This window comes from Leucoraja erinacea, chromosome 24 (genome assembly GCF_028641065.1).
Source record: "Leucoraja erinacea ecotype New England chromosome 24, Leri_hhj_1, whole genome shotgun sequence".
In the NCBI taxonomy this organism is placed as follows: domain Eukaryota; kingdom Metazoa; phylum Chordata; class Chondrichthyes; order Rajiformes; family Rajidae; genus Leucoraja; species Leucoraja erinaceus.
In genome coordinates, this window is record NC_073400.1 from 8,635,238 (window position 1) to 8,655,942 (window position 20,705).

General features: G+C 40.1%; 1 protein-coding gene across 13 annotated transcripts in view; it reads left to right on the plus strand.

The window, feature by feature from the left end:
• The window catches only part of LOC129708622 (ankyrin repeat and SAM domain-containing protein 1A-like), a 239,090-nt gene that overhangs the window by 198,685 nt on the left and 19,700 nt on the right, over positions 1-20,705 (plus strand). For all 13 annotated transcript variants that reach the window (XM_055654477.1, XM_055654480.1, XM_055654478.1 and 10 more), the window contains 5 exons: positions 4,948-5,055; positions 17,095-17,220; positions 18,088-18,159; positions 18,246-18,332; positions 19,500-19,637. In XM_055654477.1, the coding sequence (XP_055510452.1) occupies positions 4,948-5,055; positions 17,095-17,220; positions 18,088-18,159; positions 18,246-18,332; positions 19,500-19,637 (531 nt within the window). The remainder of the gene's footprint in view (positions 1-4,947; positions 5,056-17,094; positions 17,221-18,087; positions 18,160-18,245; positions 18,333-19,499; positions 19,638-20,705) is intronic.

The following is a 20,705-nucleotide window of genomic DNA, read 5'->3' on the forward strand; positions in this document are numbered from 1 at the left end:
CATTGGGCATGGGGCAGTATGTTTAAGAAAAAATTGCAGTTGCTGGTAAAATTGAAGGTGGACACAAAATGCTGGTGAAACTCAGCAGGAGGCAGAATCTATGGAGAGAAGGAATTGGTGTTGTTTCAGGTCGAGACCCCTCTTCAGACTTATGGGCAGTAGATAAATTACTGCATCCGGCACTTTTATTATCTCTCTCGACTTGTCAGAGCACTCCAATTAAATTTGACTTGTTGTCATTGTCGTAATAAAGGAAAAAAAAAACTAAATTCCCTGGTACACATAAACATTTGCTGCTGACACTAAGTTCCGTTTAGACAAAATGATGGATGAAATTAAATTTCTGTCAATTGCCATAGCTTATTAAACTTAATTAATAATGACAGCTTCTGCCCTGATTCCCCTTGTTGGAAACCAGCCTTCGAAAGCTCTTTAAAAATAAGCATAAAGGCAAATTAATGTCATAATATGTTCATTCAGATGCTCTGATTTGCCACCTCATTGCCATATCCAATTCTATTAGTCTTCAAGAATATAATTGTAAAATATTTCTATAATTGGACAGATATTAGGTGTTATCTAAAAAAATAAGCAAAATTCGAGACCTGCAGAGTGAATCCCAATTTGAATCAAAATATACTTAGTACCGCCAAAGCTTCTAGTTAAGCATGAACACCATTACGTTACGTAACATCGGTTTTCATAAGTATTGACATATGCAGAACGAACTTTCATGCATTCTTCAGTTCATCATTTCACAGAGGCAGTATTCCAGTACTTTAGGCTGCATTATCTTTTCCCGATTTCAACCCTGTATGTCACCCTTCACTTTTTCTTAAGCGCAAATTCTCCTGAAATAAGTTTGTATTCAGTACAGTATTCATTTAAAATAACAGAACTTGCATCAAAGCAGAAATAAGCTGGTATTAAGGAAATGTAATGAGTGTGAAATCAAAAGAATCATAGAAAATTATTAGCCACAGACCATTGGCCCATCCTGTCTCTAGACTGATGAAAATGGATTTCCTGATTAAATCTGATCTTTGTAATCCTTAAACAATAGATCTGCAGGTCACGGCTCTTTAAGCCCACATCTGGATACCTTTTAATTGTAAAGAATTTCTGACTCAATATTTTTAACTATCAATCCAACCTCTGCTGCTCTTGAGGTGAAAACATTTTTCTTCATCATTCCTTCAGTTTTTCTACCAAACATTTTACGTCAAAACCCTCTGGTGTTAAGCACCGAATTTTGCTATTTTTTAAGGATGCATCAAGCAATGTGAGTAAAGGGATAATGTCTCTTATATTTGAATTTCTCTAATGTATTTGAAAGCAACTATATGAATGGGATGTATAGGGGATTGGCTGTTATCGACTACTACAAACCTGCTGACCCACAATTACCTTCAATACACCTCCTCCCACCCTGCCTCCAGCAAGGATGCCATTCATTTCTTTTCCACTGCATGTGCTCTCAACATGAGTCATTCTACTTTAGGACATCCAAAATATCTTCTTCAGTAAATGCGGTTTCCCCTCTGCTGTTGTGTTATTGTAGATGGATCTATCACCCATGTCTCCACTGTGCTACACAGATCTGCACTCGCTCCTCTTCTTCCTAGATGGAATAAGGTCCCCTGGTCCTCGCCTTTCACAGACCAGCCTCCGCATCCAGCACATCATTCTCTGACATTACCGCCACCTTGAACGTAATCCAGTCACATTTCCCCGTCCCCACCTCTATCTGCACAGACCACTTCCTCCACTCATCCCGTCCTGCCCATCCCTTCCCCGGGCACTTTCCCCAGCAACTACAGGAGACGTAACACCAGTGCCTGCACTTTACCCTCACCCCCATCCAGGATCCCCATCAACCCTTCCTGGTGAAAAGGGTTCATGTGCACATCTTCAAATATCTTCCGGAAAGAAGAAGAGTATCTTCTTAATCTGGGTGCTGTGGGAGATGATGCCAGGTTGAACAGAAGAGCAGCTGGGAGTTGAACAGTTGCTGACTAGAAGAAAAGTGGACTGTTAGCTCAATGCCACGGGATAACGAAACTACTAATACTAAGAGACTGAGAGACTCCTTGACAGAAATGGATTGTACCCTGTGAATAATGGTGTTATCATTATAAAATGGGGAGTTCTATTGGGGATATGGTTAAAGTAGGATGATATGGAGGAGGAGGTTGATTGAATGTACTAGATGGAATGAATACATTATGGGTATTTTTTTTTTTTTTTTAAGTTATTGTTTTTTCAAGCTATAAATTCCAAATAATCACATAGGCTTAATCAATAATAACAGATTTAATCAAATAAAATGTTGTGAGAATATTGGCTTATCAGAAGTGTTTTGCAGCTTTGTATTATCCATATTTTTACTGTCCCCTTCAGATTTTCACGCAAATATTTCCCCACAAATAATCGTAATGCATGTATATAAACAAAATTATTGCATTAGCAAGTTCTTGTGTCCATTGATTTTTAGTAAGTGCTGTTTTAGAATTGTGTTTCAGGGCAAGTGTCAAAGTAAAGCTGTTTGTTGGCAAAAGTTAGTTTGCAATTTGGCGAATTTAAAAAATGTCAATGCTTTGAAGGAATTCAACAGACTGCAAAACATGTTTTATGTCAGATTTAAAAATAAAATGCTGTTGTATTTATTCACCTAACCCAAAAGACAAGCCTTGAAATTGCCTATTACCCCAAAGAAAGTTATTTGGCTGCATTGTTCACTGCAGAAATTGTTGTTGAAAACTGGATGCATTAAGTTGGCAAAATACTTTGGGCCACAGAGACATGTTACTTCAACAGAGTTGATTTATACAGCGAGACAAGCCAATGAGAGTTGAGCATTTAGAGACATCTGAGAAAATTTGAGCAGAGTTGTTCAAACCTGTGCCATATATTCAAACACTTAATTCAGACTAGCTGTGAGTAAAAATGGGCTCAGATTGTTCACTACTTGGCTGTTTGCAGTACTTGAAATCCACACATGTACAAGTTACAAGTGGAAGTTGCATCTCAAATATGAGATGTGCACAAAAATTGTTTTATAAATAACTGCTTGCATTTTATTATAAATTTAGTATTCAAACCTGATGTAATTAGAAATTAAGCAAAAATACTAATAATGTATACATTTGGCTTCTGATGGCTCCTTCCTTTCATTCAGGCAAAATTTAATGGTATCTCCGTTTCACTAAAATATGGATGTGTAAAGATAAGGATATTACTAACAGCGTGAATTAGTGTTCAATATTTGGCATGGACTCAGTGGGCCGAAGGGCCTATTTCCATGCTGTATCTCTAAGCTAAACTGAACATTTTTTTTGCTATGAATAAGATCACGGAAGACTATAATAGTCTTCCAGCATAAAATAGTTGTTTAAACATAGAAACATAGAAACATAGAAATTAGGTGCAGGAGTAGGCCATTCAGCCCTTCGAGCCTGCACCGCCATTTAATATGATCATGGCTGATCATCCAACTCAGTATCCCGTACCTGCCTTCTCTCCATACCCTCTGATCCCCTTGGCCACAAGGGCCACATCTAACTCCCTCTTAAATATAGCCAATGAACTGGCCTCAACTACCCTCTGTGGCAGAGAGTTCCAGAGATTCACCACTCTCTGTGTGAAAAAAGTTCTCCTCATCTCGGTTTTAAAGGATTTCCCCCTTATCCTTAAGCTGTGACCCCTTGTCCTGGACTTCCCCAACATCGGGAACAATCTTCCTGCATCTAGCCTGTCCAACCCCTTAAGAATTTTGTAAGTTTCTATAAGATCCCCTCTCAATCTCCTAAATTCTAGAGAGTATAAACCAAGTCTATCCAGTCTTTCTTCATAAGACAGTCCTGACATCCCAGGACTCAGTCTGGTGAACCTTCTCTGCACTCCCTCTATGGCAATAATGTCCTTCCTCAGATTTGGAGACCAAAACTGCACGCAATACTCCAGGTGTGGTCTCACCAAGACCCTGTACAACTGCAGTAGAACCTCCCTGCTCCTATACTCAAATCCTCTTGCTATGAAAGCCAACATACCATTCGCTTTCTTTACTGCCTGCTGTACCTGCATGCCTACCTTCAATGACTGGTGTACCATGACACCCAGGTCTCGCTGCATCTCCCCCTTTCCCAATCGGCCACCGTTTAGATAATAATCTGCTTTCCCGTTTTTGCCACCAAAATGGATAACCTCACATTTATCCACATTAAACTGCATCTGCCAAACATTTGCCCACTCACCCAGCCTATCCAAGTCACCTTGCAGTCTCCTAGCATCCTCCTCACACCTAACACTGCCCCCCAGCTTAGTGTCATCCGCAAACTTGGAGATATTGCCTTCAATTCCCTCATCCAGATCATTAATATATATTGTAAATAGCTGGGGTCCCAGTACTGAGCCTTGCGGTACCCCCACTAGTCACTGCCTGCCATTGTGAAAAGGACCCGTTTACTCCTACTCTTTGCTTCCTGTTTGCCAGCCAGTTCTCTATCCACATCAATACTGAACCCCCAATGCCATGTGCTTCAACTAATTGAATCATCTCTGATAAGGAGATTTATTTTTATGGAATAGAATCGTGTATATAACTGAGCGCTGTTACTGCTTCCTTAAAGCAAACCTGATACACTTGTCACAGTAAGATCATATCATTCTGTGAAGAGCAGACTGCTTGCAGGTTGTGACAGATTGTTATTGAAAAATCATTCTTATCAGATGAATTTTTCAATCTTTATTGCAACGTATGGAAAGGACTGCTTTTCCTGAGTCTCTTCTCTTCATTCACACTAACCTTGAATGACTTCTTCTGAGAAGTGTCTTCAAAGCCCAAGGATATTCACTTGATTAATTGCCCCTTGGGTAAAAGGAGATAAACACATTCTTGCAAAATATAAATGATTTATACTTTCCTGATTAAGCTGTGTGTTATTTTAGGTTTTGAAAATAACCTTACCAGGTCATCGAAAGCGAATTTTAGCTTCTCTTGGTGAACGGCCCAATGAAGAACCACCTCAGAAACCACCGCGCACTTCCCAACTGAAGGTAAGGAAGTTCTTCCATTGCCATGTAGCTGGTGGTATTTTAAAACCACAACATTGTTAAATAAGGCACATAGAGAGATCTCTTTACAGAAACTTGCTTGAGAATTCGATGCAAATATTTAGTTGTTGAAAACTTGGGCACTGTTTACATGTCTCTCAAATTTAAAAAAATAATTTAGGGCTAATTTCCTTATGTGAGTTAACAGCAATAGAAAGCCAGTTAATTCCATATGTTCAAATCTTATAGTTAACAGTGTTTCTAAAATTGATATAATTTCATCCGTTTGAGCAAGTGTTCATGCTAGCTGAGTAATGGAGGAATTTTATAATCCCAATAGTTTTAGATGTAGCACATGAGATCATTTTGGTTGGAATAATGCATTATAAAAACACACTGATATCCATAGAAGAATATTCAACAAGGACATTATGCCACTGTAAAGATGGTGTTGGCCTTCTGAGATATTAAAGTGAACTGATGCCCACGTGTCTAGAATGCTGTGTTTCTGCACAAGTTTGCTTACAAACGAATATCTAGACTTTGCTCAATCTCCTGTATATTTAAAGGGCACTTATATCGGACTGCACTTATCTGGTGGATAACAATTATATATACATCCTCCCTCCCTCGGCTTTTTCTCTAATTTCTGTCACTCCCCTACATTTTTGTTCTCTTTCTCGCAAAAATAGGTACATTTTCCAGTTTGCAGACTGTTTTATACTCAGGAAAATAAAAAGTGGCTTCATCTTCAAAGACTACTAAAGAATAAAACAAAAGTGTTGCAAACTGTCAAAACCAACATCTATATATCCTTAGGTACACAAAAATGCTGGAGAAACTCAGCAGGTACAGCAGCATCTATGGAGCAAAGGAAATAGGTGACGTTTCGGGCCGAAACCCTTCCTCAGTCTGAAGAAGGGTTTCGGCCCGAAACGTCACCTATTTCCTTCGCTCCATAGTTGCTGCTGCACCCGCTGAGTTTCTCCAGCATTTTTGTGTACCTTCGATCTCCCAGCATCTGCAGTTCCTTCTTGAACACATCTATATATCCTTTATTTTCAATTTGTCATTGCATGGATTAGTTTGTGTGACACATTTGACCTTAGGCTCTTGTTTGTTGTGATGTTGCTGTCAATGTCAGTGAATCCTCAGCATTTAGGCACAAAATTAGGCTTCTCTTGGCTGATACATCATCTCAAAAGGACCCTAGATGTCGTCAAAACCATGACATTGGGATTCACTGCATACAAATGACTTGATTTGCAGATATCTGATTTTATGAAAATTCACCCATAAGCTTTTAAACTATTTTCAAGCTAGTAATCACAAAATGATTAATTGTATTCATTAATGACTGGACAGTATATATTCCATTAGTTTAATTATGGGTCATGTTAGGGTAATTATTCAATGAAATTAAAGATTGTAGTTAAGTATATGTAGTGATAGGACATGGGTCAATATAGAAAACACATTTCTATCTTATGGAAAAATGAGCTTAAATGAAATGGAACCCTAATGGGCCTGTCCCACTTAGGCGATTTTTCAGTGGACTGCTGGCGACTGTTAAGTTGCCAGCAGCGCGCACGCGCACACACACACACACACACACACACACACACACACACACACACACACACACACACACACAGTGCAAAGCCAAAGTGAAACAGACACACACCGCGATGAACAGGAAGGTTGGCGCTGTAATTAAGGCGGTTAAAGCACAGTGTACAGTGAGTCCTTTAAAAGAGGGGAGAGAAGGGGAGAAGGAGTGGAAACAACTTTTATGAAGCCAGAGATACACGGCTGTGAAGGTCGGCGGACATTTAACATTACCGGTCGGTTATCCTTGGTTCTGAAAATTACTGTTTACCTTTTTATTTCTCCAATGAGCCAATGAAATTCACCGGTCAGCACCGGCTACAACCTACGAGAACCCCCGAGAACCTTTGACCTCCTGGCAACCCATTAAGACCCCCTGGCGACCTACCCACGGCACGAGAATTCTCTCTACTCTCAATGACGGCTTCAATCTAGTCGCTGCTAATTTTTCAACAAGTTGAAAAATTCACGGCGACCATAATGAGTCTGCGACTAGTTCCCAGAATGCAGGAAGTCCTCGCGACCTTGAGGGCAACTCCCTGGCAACTACCCGCGAACATGTGGCGACTGCATAATCTCCTGCAGTCGCCTAAAAAGTCGCCGAAGTGGGACAGGCCCATTATGTAACTCTGTATCAGTTAAGTGGTATTTTCAATAACATTCCTAAACAAATTTGCAGATGCTGGTCATCTTCCGGTAGGCGGCGCGACTCTGGTCAGCAGCGGCCTCTGCAGCCTGTCCGCGTTTTATTATTTTTTGTCTGTGTTTTTATGTAGTTTTTGTTATTTTATGTTGGGGTGTGTGTGTGGGGGGATGGGGGTGGAGTGGGAGGTGGGGGAAACTTTTGAATCTCTCCCTGCACTGGAGACCCGACCTTTTCTCGTCGGGTTTCCGTTGTCGTTGGGGCCGCAACGAGGAGCGGCCTCCAACGGGAAGAAGCCGGGGACTCTGGTGCCGACTCACCGTTGCCGTCGCGGAGCTGGCCGAGACCGGAGCGGGTGGAGCGGTGGAGGAGCGCTGCTGCTGCTGCTGCCGCTGCTGCTGCTGCTGCTGCCGATGCCACTGCTGCTGCTGAGTCGGAGGCTGCTACTACTGCGGGTCTGCGGACGGCAGCACCGGGAGCCCGCGGATCCCTGGAGGGAGACCGCTTTTCGGGGCTCCTGCAACGGCGAATTCTCCCGCCCGTGTTGCGGGGTTGAAGAGCTCCTGGAGCGGGGCCTGACACCACTGCCCCGCGCGGCTGGAATGGCCGCGGGACTTTGCGAGCGCACACCGGGGGCTCCAACACCAAGACCCGGTGTGCGACCTCGCACCACCCGGCGTGGCTTCAATGGCCGCGGGACAATCGCCATCGCCAGCCGGGGGCTTTGACTTTGACTCTGACATCGGGGGGGGGGGGGAGAGTGCAGTGGAGAGATAAGTTTTTTTGGCCTTCCATCACAGCTATGTGATGGATGTTTATGTAAAATGTAATTATGTTGTGTCTGGGGTCTATTTGTGTGTAATGTATGGCTGCAGAAACGGCATTTCGTTTGGACCTCCAGGGGTCCAAATGACAATTAAATTGACTCTCTCTCGACTCTCTCTCAAATTTGCGATGTTTTATCTGTGGGAGATTCTCATCAGCAAATGCACAGTATAAGAGTCCCAAAGGTTAGTCACAGCATATTTTAATTAGAACTGCTGAAGCATACCTTTTTGATGTGTGTGTGTGTGTGTGTAGTGATGTGTGAAAGTGTTCTGCAATCCTGGTAGCATTAACTTTAGGGGTAGCTGAACGTTTAGTTTAGTTTAGAGATACAGCGCGGAAACAGGCCCTTTCGGCCCACCAGGTCCGCGCCGACCTGCGATCCCTGCATATTAACACTATCCTATACCCACTAGAGACAATTTTTTTTACATTTACCAAGCCAATTAACCTACATACCTGTACGTCTTTGGAGTGTGGGAGGAAACCAAAAATCTCGGAGAAAACCCACTCAGGTCATGAGGAGAACGTAAAAACTCCGTACAGACAGCACCTGTAGCCAGGATCGAACCCGGGGTGTCCGGCGCTGCGTCCGCTGTAACACAGGAGCTGAGCATTACATGAAGCAAAATAACATCTAATGTGTTTCATGTTTTAACATTGAGCTTTTATAGTTTAGAATTTCTCTTAACGTCAGACAGCGCCCTTTGCTCAAGTGGGTTATAAATTATAAATGTTAAAGAGTTTAGATTATATCAACCATAAGACTGAGACTTATCTGTCACATGCAAGTTAATTGAATGCCAGCATTGCATTCCATCAAATGTTTAACTCCACGATTTAAATGGAGAGTAAAATAGGACCAAGGTCAAATATCAATATTGCATGTGGCGCTGTCAAGTTTCTGTCCAGTGGATTCAATTAAAATTGGCCTCTTAATTTCTGAATCTTCCATAAATCTCCCATTGCCACTTCTGATTTTCTTTGGAACAACTACAATTTTTTTGTGACTAGTCATGTGGATTGGCAAACTGTGTTTTAATAAAGCGCTGCAAAATTATAAATAAACAATATTTCCGTGAGATTTTAATTAGTAAGTGTTAATTTCCCCCCCCCAAAAAAAGGTTTGCCCTATTAAGAAATATAAGAGAAGAAGCTCTTATTAGGAAGAATGTTATTGTATGGGGATATTACTATCTCTCTAATTCAGTCCAGTTCCTTGAGGAGATAACAAAGAAGATTGATGTAGGACAGTGGACATTTGTGTGCATGGGCTTTTGACAATGTCCTACTTGGTGGGCTGTTTCAGAAGGTTAAAGCATATGGGATCAAAGGCAAGCTGACAAATTGGATTCACTCTGTGACCAGTGATGTACCACAGGAATCAGTGCTGAGCCCTCTGTTGGTGCTAACTCAATGGCTTCTGTGCCACATTAATTTTCTGATTGTAATCTGCCAGTTTCTCATTTCTACCCTGACCCTCCGCTGCATCTGGTCTGTGGCTGAATCCTCTGGAATCTGGCTTCCTTTCCCTCAAACCTTACCGATATTGTGATGCTATGCACAGTCAGGAAAGATATAACCACTTGTGTTCCTCTGATTGAACCATTTCAGTTACATCCGCTCCTCAAGACATGTCTAAACTGTCCTTATTTTCTAAAACTGTCTGCTCCGTTTATAAAAAACTGACTACTCCTCCCAACAATCAAGAAATCAACTTTTATCTCTGATCTCACAATTCCTACTTCACTGTATATTAAAAATATAACTCTGGGATGCTGTTAATTATTTTTATCTATCAGCTAATCTTTGCACCTTCCTTCATTACTACTTCCTTCGTTGTATGGTGACTATTTACTTATTCGTCTCTGTTTGTTATCAGTTTTTAAAGGTTCCCTATAAATGCAAGTTTCTATTCAAATTGTCTTTTCCCCTCCTCTTCTCATAACTCTGTACTTGTGCTCTTCTTCTGATAACCATTCTATTCAACCTGGTGGTTGAACGGCATGAGAGCAAAGTTGAAAGCTCGCCATCATTCAGTCTCCAAATGCTGCTACTGCATACATTTGGGTTACAAGTACTATCTTTACATGTGTCCTGTAGTCAGAAAGAAAAGCCTCTGCTAATTTCCAATGAAATATGAGTGGGTTAGCAGGCCTTCCTGAAAACGTACCTGAAATATTAAGGATCACCGGGGAATCTTATGCTAATGAGGTCTTAAGGAATAGTAGAATTAGGCCATTCGGCCTATCAAGTCTGCTCCACCATTCAAGCATGGCTGATTTATCTCTCCCTCCTAACCCCTTAATCATGCAGAAAGCTTTACATGTGATCCCCCATTGTTTTATATAAGTCGGTGACATACAACATTTCAATCTTTATAAACCTGACCATCGTGCAACATCTAATGGGCAAAGTCTTGGCTTCCATGGTAGCAGAAACCACCCAACCTCAGCCTGCTGCCTTGATAGCTCCAGTGAGATTAAAGGGAGTGGAGCAGCCCAGTGTGATAAATGGGGCATGGGAATCAACAAGCAGTAATCCAGATGCTAAACCATTAAGATTTCCCACAAGCAACTTCCAGATTTACTGTGTAGGGAGGAACTGCAGAGCTGGTTTGAACTAACACACTGTACTCGCATTTTCACTGTACTTGGATGGCTGTGATACAGCTGCTCAGAGTGATATTGGTTCCACAGAGTGTGAATCTGATGGCCTTTTCACGATCACCAGTGGTTTTGCTGTTGCTTGTCAGCCAGTCGGTGCAGTAAAAGCTAATGTCACTGGGCTAATTTTTCAGGCATAGACATTTCTGCAACTAATATTATTTTACTTTTGGATCATAAAGCAAAGGAAAAATAAAGGTGTGCTTTTGCACTAGATCTTGCTGAAAGTTTAAATCCCCAATTTTTCCATATTTGCATTATTTAAAATTAAATTCTCAACTAATTTAGAAGCCCTACTGTTGACAGCCACACCATGTGATTAAATTTCCAAAAGTCATGTGGAGTACTTTGTTTTATTTTGGCCTTTGCGAGGGTGATGGGATAATTCCATTGCTCAAAAATTACATTCTAAAATCGAATGACATCCTTCGCAAGCTATATATGTCAAACCTCGTTGATACCTGGTTTTGTGGCTTGTCCTTTATTTGACTTTGTGTTAAGGTAGTTAAATTAATAGAAATCTCTTCTAATAAGTTTAAATTATTTTATTACAATTTTATCGAGCATTTTGTTGATATAATTGATATAATGCACAAATCTCTGCTACTATTTGAAGAGAAGAGAGTCAAGTGTTTTGTTGCCATATGTCCCAAAACGGAACAATGAAATCCTTACTTGCAGCAGCACAACACATATGCAAATCATCGGGCTCTGTAAACACCACAATAAACAACGAAAAATAAGTTCCGTGTATAAAAAACAACTAATAATCATGCAAAGCCAAAAACAATGCCTCCAAGTCTATGTAGTTCGGAGCTTAGTTGGAGGTTGTCGTGTTTAATAGCCTAAAATACTGATTTTGACCCTGTACAAACCATATTCTATCAGACTAAATATGGGGCAGTGATGTTTCTGTTGATTATCTGCTGCTACCGCTTCTCAGCTTGGAAATTAGTATTTATCCTTGTTTATTTGGAAGGAGCTGCAAAAATAGCAAGGGCTCAGTCTTCAGGCCATGGTTATCCATCATCAGGTAGTTGAGCAGTGCCACCACTGACAAAGTCAGCAAGTTCTGAAGATGCAGCGGCTTTACCAGGTCTGACCTTACATCATCGGTATCGCTTTCATAGAATAGTTTAATCCATGATCTTTCAAAGTGGGTGCAACACAATTCTTGCAGAGATTATAGTGCGTCATCGGGTCAACTTGTCCCTTTCATTGCATGGTACTGTCACTGTGCTAAATGAGATAGAATCGGAATTGACCAAGTAACTCAAAATCGAGCATCTCCAATGCACTTTGGGCCATCAGCATCAGAGTTGTATTGCCTCACTCTACCATTAATATTGAGCCAGGGGACCAACCCTCAAACAAAAACTCGAAGAGCATGTTTATTGGGAAAAAAAAGACAATGCCGTCCTGAATCTGTACCATATCAACTAAATGCATTATAACAACTGGGCAAAGATCCCAGGATAGCAGCATCCAAATCCACAATCTTTGCGGCCCAAAAAGACACTGGCAGCAGCCATATGGAAATGGCTCCTCTCCAAGTCAGCACCACCAACCATCTGACTTGGAAATATAATGCTATTTTCTCACTCTTGTCAAAATCCTGCAACCTTCTACTCAGCGCTATTATGAGAGTACCTTCTCCAGATAGACAAGAGCATTTAAAGAACTTGTCTCACTGCTACCTTTACAAGGGCAATTTGACCTAAGAGTGTTATGATAGTCTTACTGGTGATTTTAAAAAGGGAATTGGACAAGATGTTATGCTTTTTGCTCAGCGGTGGACTTTGTAATTAATTGGCTTTATTATTCCAAGATCCAACGGTACAGTGGCCTGAGTCGTCCCCTCTTCCGCTATATCACCCTCTAATATTTTTCACTTTTCTTGGTAAATGTTGAGCCACAGAATATCTATGGCTAGCATATTATTACATTTCCCACTTTTAAAGTTGATGAATATGTTCAAACCTTTCCTCTGATGCAATCACTAGCTCTATTCCAGTGTCATAGTCATAGATTAATACAGCGTGGCAACAGGCCCTTCAGCCCAACGCCCACACCGGCCAACCATGTCGCAGCTATCCTAGTTGCACCCAACCCTCCAAACCTGTCCTATCCATGTACCTGTCCAACTGTTTCTTAAACGATGGGATAGTCCCAGCCTCAACTACCTCCTCTGGCAGCTTGTTCCATACATCACCACCCTCTGTGAAAAAGCTACCTCTCAGATTCCTATCTTTGTTTGATTTGATAATATCAAATCTCAGGCTCACCATCTCAATCTTAGCATTTTGGTTACAAGCTTCATAAGTGCAGGATGTTGTATCATGTGTTGGGGTAATGGTACGGGTGTTCTTTGTTAGTTTTTACATTATCTTGCAACAGTGAAGACACCAGATATTTCTGATTTTATTTTAGTATTATTAAATTATTTACTTAAAAAAAATTCAAACTAGTTCTTAAAGTGCAGTTTTTGGAAAAATTAGATTTCAAATGAGGACCATTTGCTCGGTATCGGAGGACTATTTTCCATTCTAAGCACGAGTGAATAAATACTCCATTGATCCTGCATAATTTAGCTATGAATTGGTAAAATAATGTTGCCATAACATTTTAGATTTTGCATGTCAACAAAACCAGTTGTCATTTGACTATAGATAAGTTGGAGCATATGTTTGCAAACATTTTTTTGCCTGTTGTTTTTATGAACTAATTCAGTGAAATGTCTATGAATTTATTAACCTAACCACTGCTGAGGTGCAAATTGCTGCTATTTACATACCTGGCACAATTATAACTGATCATTCTCAAGCAAGAATCTTTGATGATCTCATCCTTCTGCTCCTCAGCACAGATGCTAAACTGCAATTTGTGCTAAAATATAGATTACTATCTTAAACAACTATGTTTTTTCCATTCAGTTGCTCATGTATCAGTTGCCATAATTTGCAGTTGTCATTCTGAAATCTGGAAAGAAGATTGTGTAATTCCTGCCTAAAATTGCAGACCACGTTCATGCGCACGACACACCTGTTTTGAGTCGCACTCCAAATAAGTTCACTCCCCTTCTATGAAACCAGCAAATAGCCCCCTTCCATGAAGGAACTGGTCAGTTTTTAATCACCTTGGATATATTGGGAGTCTGGCTCACTTACATCGCTAAAGTCAATCTGTCAGGTGATGTGGCAGTCAATAAGTCATGATGGTAGTCTTAATTTGTTTGTTAGTTTAACTTCAATAATAAAGCATAATAGGTAAATGTTGAGTATGGAGTAGTAAAATTCAAGGTGTATTTTATACTCTGCAGAGCTGTTCTTTTACGCGAAGGTCAGAATGTCCAGTGTACCGTCCGATTGCCGACTTGATGGTCTGTCTTGAGTCTGGTCAGAGGGGGACATCGTAAAATCAATTGGAGAGTGTGCTTATTACAAATTAGCAACAGGAGATAGTAATTGGCTTATTTATTGTCCTAAAAAGTTCCTTGTCAACCTGTGGCTCCGATGTGCTATAAATATACCTGCAGCTACAGATCCAATTTCAATAATTTTGTTTTAAAATGTAGCATTTTTCATGTCGCTTACCACAATTTAAAGCTGACCACTTGAGCCATTGTTCCATCGTTCATGAAGATTTATCATCTTTTCTGGCCATTAAGGTCACATCACATGGAAGAGTCAAAACCGATTCATCCAAGATTCAGATAAAAACCATCAGGTGAAATCACGGCCCAAGTCCTAGCCTGAACAACTGATGATGACCTTGCACATTTTTCCAAATTTCAGAAAAAACATTTTGGAAAATTATAACATTTTAAGCAACAACACTGGAGACTTTAATGCATTTTGGAAAGATTTCAAATATTATTTTTAATTTAACATTGGAAAGATTATAATTTCAATGAATGATTTATTGGAAAGACTTTATAATATGTAATCATTTAAAATATGCTACCTCAATATCATACAGATGTTCTTGATGATTTTCTTTCATTTTGATAATTTTTATGGATAAACGCTCCTTCCTCCTCCTTGTACGTGGGGTAGATTCCTTGGGTGTTATTTTTTCAAGGGGGCAATAAGATGGAAGATTGCACTTTGTTGAACTGTAAATTAATTTTAATCTCAAAACCCTATGTGCAGCCAGCACAGGCATCCTGAGTATTTGATGGCAACTTTAGCACCTCCACATTAGACCATGGAAGCCTAGAAATCTCAAAGCTGGTGTCAGAATCAAGAAGTAAAGAATCAAAAATTCCAGTAGTTATGCTGCAATCACTGCCATTAAATTTGGGCCACTGTTCATTTTATTCTTCCCTGGCAACAAGCATGTGGGGGAGGCCAAGGGTTAAAATTGGGAAGCGGACTCCCTGCAGTACAAACATATTGAAGTTTTTTATAATGGGACTGATGAAACAGTTCAACCAATTGGAAACTTAATTACAACGCAATTGAGCTTTTCCATTCTGCCAATACCACTTAATTCATAATTATGCCTTTGTTGAGAAAGTAGATTACGATGATGCAAGATGCTCTAACATTTCTTCTCCTTAGCAGTGGACTCGGATTGATGTCTCTTCATAGAACATAGTCCAGCACAGAAACTGGGTCATATGGTCCACAATATCAGTGCCAACATGATGCCCAGACCAACTTTAATCTGCCTGCAAATAATCCATATCTCCACCCCCTGCCTATCCCTGTGCCTATCCTTAAATGTCACTATCATATCTGCCTCCCACCACCACTCCCGGCAGGTGTGCCAAGTGTTCACCAGCCTCTGTAAAAAAAAAAAGTTCTGTCTACCCTATGCCTCGCATAATTTTATATACATATCGTCTCCCTGCAACCACCAGCATTCCAGAGATAACAATCCAAGTTTGTCCCACCTCTAACTCGTTAATACCCTCCAATCCAAGCATCATTCTTGTAAACCACCTCTGCATCCTTTCCAACGCTACTTCATCCTGTAATGGGGCGACCAAAACTGTTTACAATACTTAAACGGTAGTCTATCCAAAGTTCCAGAAAGCAGCATCATGACTTTCTGACCCTAATACTCGGTGCCCGATGCTACGAAAGTAAGCATACCATATACCTTCTTTACCACGCGATCGACTGCCAATTTCAGGGAGTTCTGGGCTCGAACCCCAAGATTCCTCTGTACATTGATGCTGCTATGGGTTTTTTTGGGCATTAATAATATAGTTTAGAGAGAAGATGCAAAGATCTTCAAGAAGGCTCCAGCAATCTCCCCTCTTGCCTCATCAGCCCTCGGGAATTAACCACCTTAATACCCTTTAAGAGCCCAATACATCATCCACCTTCCTATTCTCAAACTACCCTTGGATATTCGTATTCTCCACACTAATCTCACTGCCACGTACAAAGCCATACTGACTGACCGTAACTAACCCATCCTCTTCCAAATGGAAATAAATTCTGCCGCAAAGAATCCTCTCCTATAACTTCTCTATCACTGGTGTGAGGCTCACCAGCCTATACTTACCTTCTTAAACAGAGGAACAACATTAGCTACTCTCCAGTCCTCTTTGACCTCACCTATAGTTAGAGAAGATGGAAAGATCTTCAACAAGGCTGCAGCAAACTCCTATCTTGCCACATCAGCATTGGGAATTTGTCCACCTTAATCCCCAACACATCCTCCTTCCTATCCTGCCGTTGGATGTTGGTATTCTCCGCACTAATCTCACTGCCCTCCGTGTCTATCATCTTGGTGAAAACAGATGCAAAGTACTCATTTCGTAATTCGCCTACGATCCCTGACTCCAAACACAAATTCCCTCCTTTATCCTTTAAGACAAATGTTTCTTCCAAAACATTTGTAATGTCTGCACATTTGCAAATCATGCTGCCTACATTGCTAGTAGAATATTGGTACTGAATTAACAATTGGTATGTGATCCACATTTGCGAAACTTTAGAATTTTTAGATACGTAATCCTACATTTTGATTCTACCAATTTAACTTTAACCTGGTTGATACTTATTTGACATGAACCAGAAACCAAGAAAGGTTGCAAGGAGGATGCAAAGGGTTCGAGCAACTTAGGCAAATTGAATCTATGAGCCCATGCATGGCATTTGGGTTATAAGGTATAAAAATGGATGTTATGAAGACCAAAAAACAGCGTTATTTAAATGATGCAAATGGGATCTGGATGTCTAATCTGCTTCGTACTCAGAAAATGTGAATATATGTGAATATGGTATAGGTTTTATTAGGGTGGTAGATACAGGAGCAACCAGCTGTTTTTAATCATTTTTACAGGAAGATCGACGTGAGTCTCGAATAACACTTCGCCCGCCTAGTTTAGCAACACCGTATTCTCCCGTTCAGAATTGGCAACACCAGCCAGAGAAGCTTATCTTTGAGTCTTGTGGCTATGAAGCGAATGTGAGTATCTCCTTCTGGAGCTAATCTTTTTTAATGTTGTTAAATGAGAAATAAAATGCATACAACTTGTGGAACAATATATGATACATTAGCATTGCCTTTATTTGAACTTTAAATTCCAAAGAAACAGGGAGAGTAATGATTGGAGCACGGGGGAAATTTCCATTAAATGTTGTTATTGTTCACACTGACTGCATTCTTTGATAGGCTGGTCACTTACCAATATAATTGCTCATGCTGTTCAATCATGTGTTGTCTTTATTTCTTGTGAACAGTCATATTACACACGGAATTAACAGTTTTGTGTTACTGAAGTGCAAGGCAATATTTCTACTTTTGCTTATTGCTTTTTTTTTGTACATGAAGGTGCATAGTTCGTAGTGGATTAAGTGTTGATCTTACGTTGGCACTTGGACAAAGGAAGTTACTTTTAGAATTCTCACTGATCTTCAATGGGAGTGGTTTGGAATCTAAAGTACATTCATCTTTAGCTGCCCACTTAGACTGCTTCGCAAAAGGTTGTGGTAAAGTGGTGCAAAACAATCACATCCTAAGCACAACTGCTCTTAGAAGTCTGTAACTTTGCAGAAATTTGCATCACTTTTGGAAGTTGGAATGAATTGCTGGTCAAAAAAAACTGTTTGTTCTTCCTTTTCTTCAAGAATACTCAGCATAATGTACATTTGAAGTGTGAGGCATTTGTTGTAGCTAAAGATTCCTACATAAATTTTGAAAGGCATGTGATTTTCCATACATTCCTCATAAAGAGATAGAAAAAGCTTTACTTCTAAGAACGTTTTGTAAGCCAATTCAAAGCAGCTTATGTGTTGGCACCATTATGATAAACTTTTTCTGTACTTGTTGCAGTATTTGGGCTCTATGCTTATTAAAGACTTAAAGGGGACCGAATCAACCCAGGATGCATGTGCGAAGATGAGGGTTTGTATCAGTTCATCACGTACTGACACAATATTTTGGATTAAGCCATGTTTGAATCTTTAATACGCTCCTGTGCTTTTGTTTAGAAATCTACCGAACAAATGAAAAAGATACCAACTATTTTCCTCTCCATCACTTACAAAGGTGTAAAATTCATTGATGCGTTTAACAAGGTATTTATGGAGTTATCAGATCTTGTTACTTTCACTTCAGTCTGTGTATTCTGCCATTCAGTCAATTTGTAGATAATTTAGCCTTGAGAGTTCTCATAGTTCAAATTGTAATTGGCCTTGTACCAATCATGCGTCAACCAGAGCATTGCACTAAGAAATGGTTTGACTGGTAGATTTGCAAAAACAAAAAGTTTGCAGTTATCTTCTAGGTCAGCAGCAAACAGCCACGACCTGAAACGTGGACTGTTCCATTTCCCTGCATAGATGCCGCCTGACCCGCTGAGTTCCTCCAGCACTATGGGGTTTTTTTTAGCAAGCAGGACTGCTTTCTGAGGGTGGGAACTTCGAGGCATGTTATTTATCATGCTGGTGGTAATGTTTGCCATTATATCACATTTATCCTAACCTCCAAGAGCTAAGTGTGGTGATTTGCAATTTTTTTGTATGTCGCTCCAACATTCATTAATAGTAAAAACCGTGACTGTGAAAATGTTGTTTATGTAGTGCTTACTACATGGTTTATCATCGGGTTGACTTTGCCCACTGTAACCAAGACTCTGGAACTACGGCCTCGGCAGATCCATTCCCATAATTGACTTCCGCGGCCAACTTTGTAGTCCGACATCTCGGCCCCCCCAAACTGTGATCTCTTTTGGCCTGTCAAAATGGATAATACGGCAAGGCTCTGGAACCAAGAGATGCCAGAAAATCGGCACTGTAATTGAATAGCAATAAAGGTCTTGATACAGGCCAATACAGCACAGTGATAAATCTTGGAGTGAACAAAAACAGAGAACACTGCGGATGCTCGACAGGACAGCAGCATTTGTGGAGAAAGAAACAGTTAACATATAAGATTTATAATTCTTCATCTGATGAAGGATCATTGATCTGAATCATTAACTTTTTTTCCATCACCACACATGCTGCATGATCCCTGGAATATCCCCAGCGTTTTCTGTTTTTAATTCAGATTTCCAGCATTTGCCATTTTATGCTTCTCAAAGTTATATGTGACTTGTTCCAACAAAGTGCTGCTCACAGTAGGTATGCTTGTATTTTCACAACTTCGACCCTTCTCAACCACAACTGGTTTGTTTGTTGTGATTTTTTTTTCTAGGATAGTGAACGTTTAAATCTATTTAATAATGTTTGTTTCATTCACAGAATATCATTGCTGAGCACGAAATCCGCAATATTTCCTGTGCTGCCCAGGATCCTGAAGATCTTTGCACATTTGCTTACATCACTAAAGATCTACAAACAAATCATCACTATTGCCACGTTTTCAGCACGCTTGATGTAGTACGTCATTATCTTCCTTTAATATTCAAAAGAAATATACAGCTCAAAAGTATTGTGCTTTCTTCTAAGATTCAAACCACTGGTGTTCAATTCTTGAGTAATAACTTTCCTCTGTTGCCAAATGTGACACCTGATCCTCCCCTCCCCACTCCCCCACTGATCGTAAACCCCTCCCTCTGTTCTTAAGGCTAAGCTTTGGTATAAAGGGTTGTTGTTTTTTGATCATAAGTGTCTGAATATGTTAACCAAATCCCACTCAGAAAAGGAAGTTTGGGAAGGGTAATTACTGTAATGTTTAATAAATGTTAATTTATTTTAAAAGCTTATAATTTTGGGCAGCTTTAATGTTTCACCACTCCTCATTTAAAAGCTATCAGATGAGGTATCCTCTCCCGGCTGGCATGACCACAGCCAAATGTTTTCATACATTATCATCTTGAATGGGAGAAGTTTGGGAGGTGCAGGATAGGAGTGGTTGGTGCTGAGGAAAGGGACATTGCACAATAGAATAGCACTAATGCATGCCCTTGAGAAGATGAACAAAATACTGGGATAGTATAAAAGGGAAAATATTGAATGGCTTTTTTTCATTTTGTGCAATTCAACCAAGTAGAGCCTGTTCAATCTCGACACTGAGGGCTGTAAAACATAATTCATCTTTTCTTTAACCATACTCTAAGATGGACGCAAGGGTGCTTTCCAGGGCTAGATGCATTGATATGATTATTTTTCATCATCTCTGGGATCTTCGCACCCTCTTTCTACTTTTAGAATGCATTGAACAGTGTGGTGGACTTTGAACTTAAAACTAAGCAACACCTTGTGTTGGAGAAAAACCTAGACAGAACTATTCAAATGTTACATTTCACAGCTGAGACAGAGATCAAGGGATCCGGAGAAAATATTTGAGATTTAGCATGTCTTTCAAACCTGAACTTTAGAACAGGGCCATTGCAACGATGGAAAAGATTTACTGAATTTAGGTTTCTATCCACAATGGTATTTAAAAACAATGACTTTTTTTACCAATTGGATTCTTCATGAAAGCAGAACTGGACTTCAGTATCC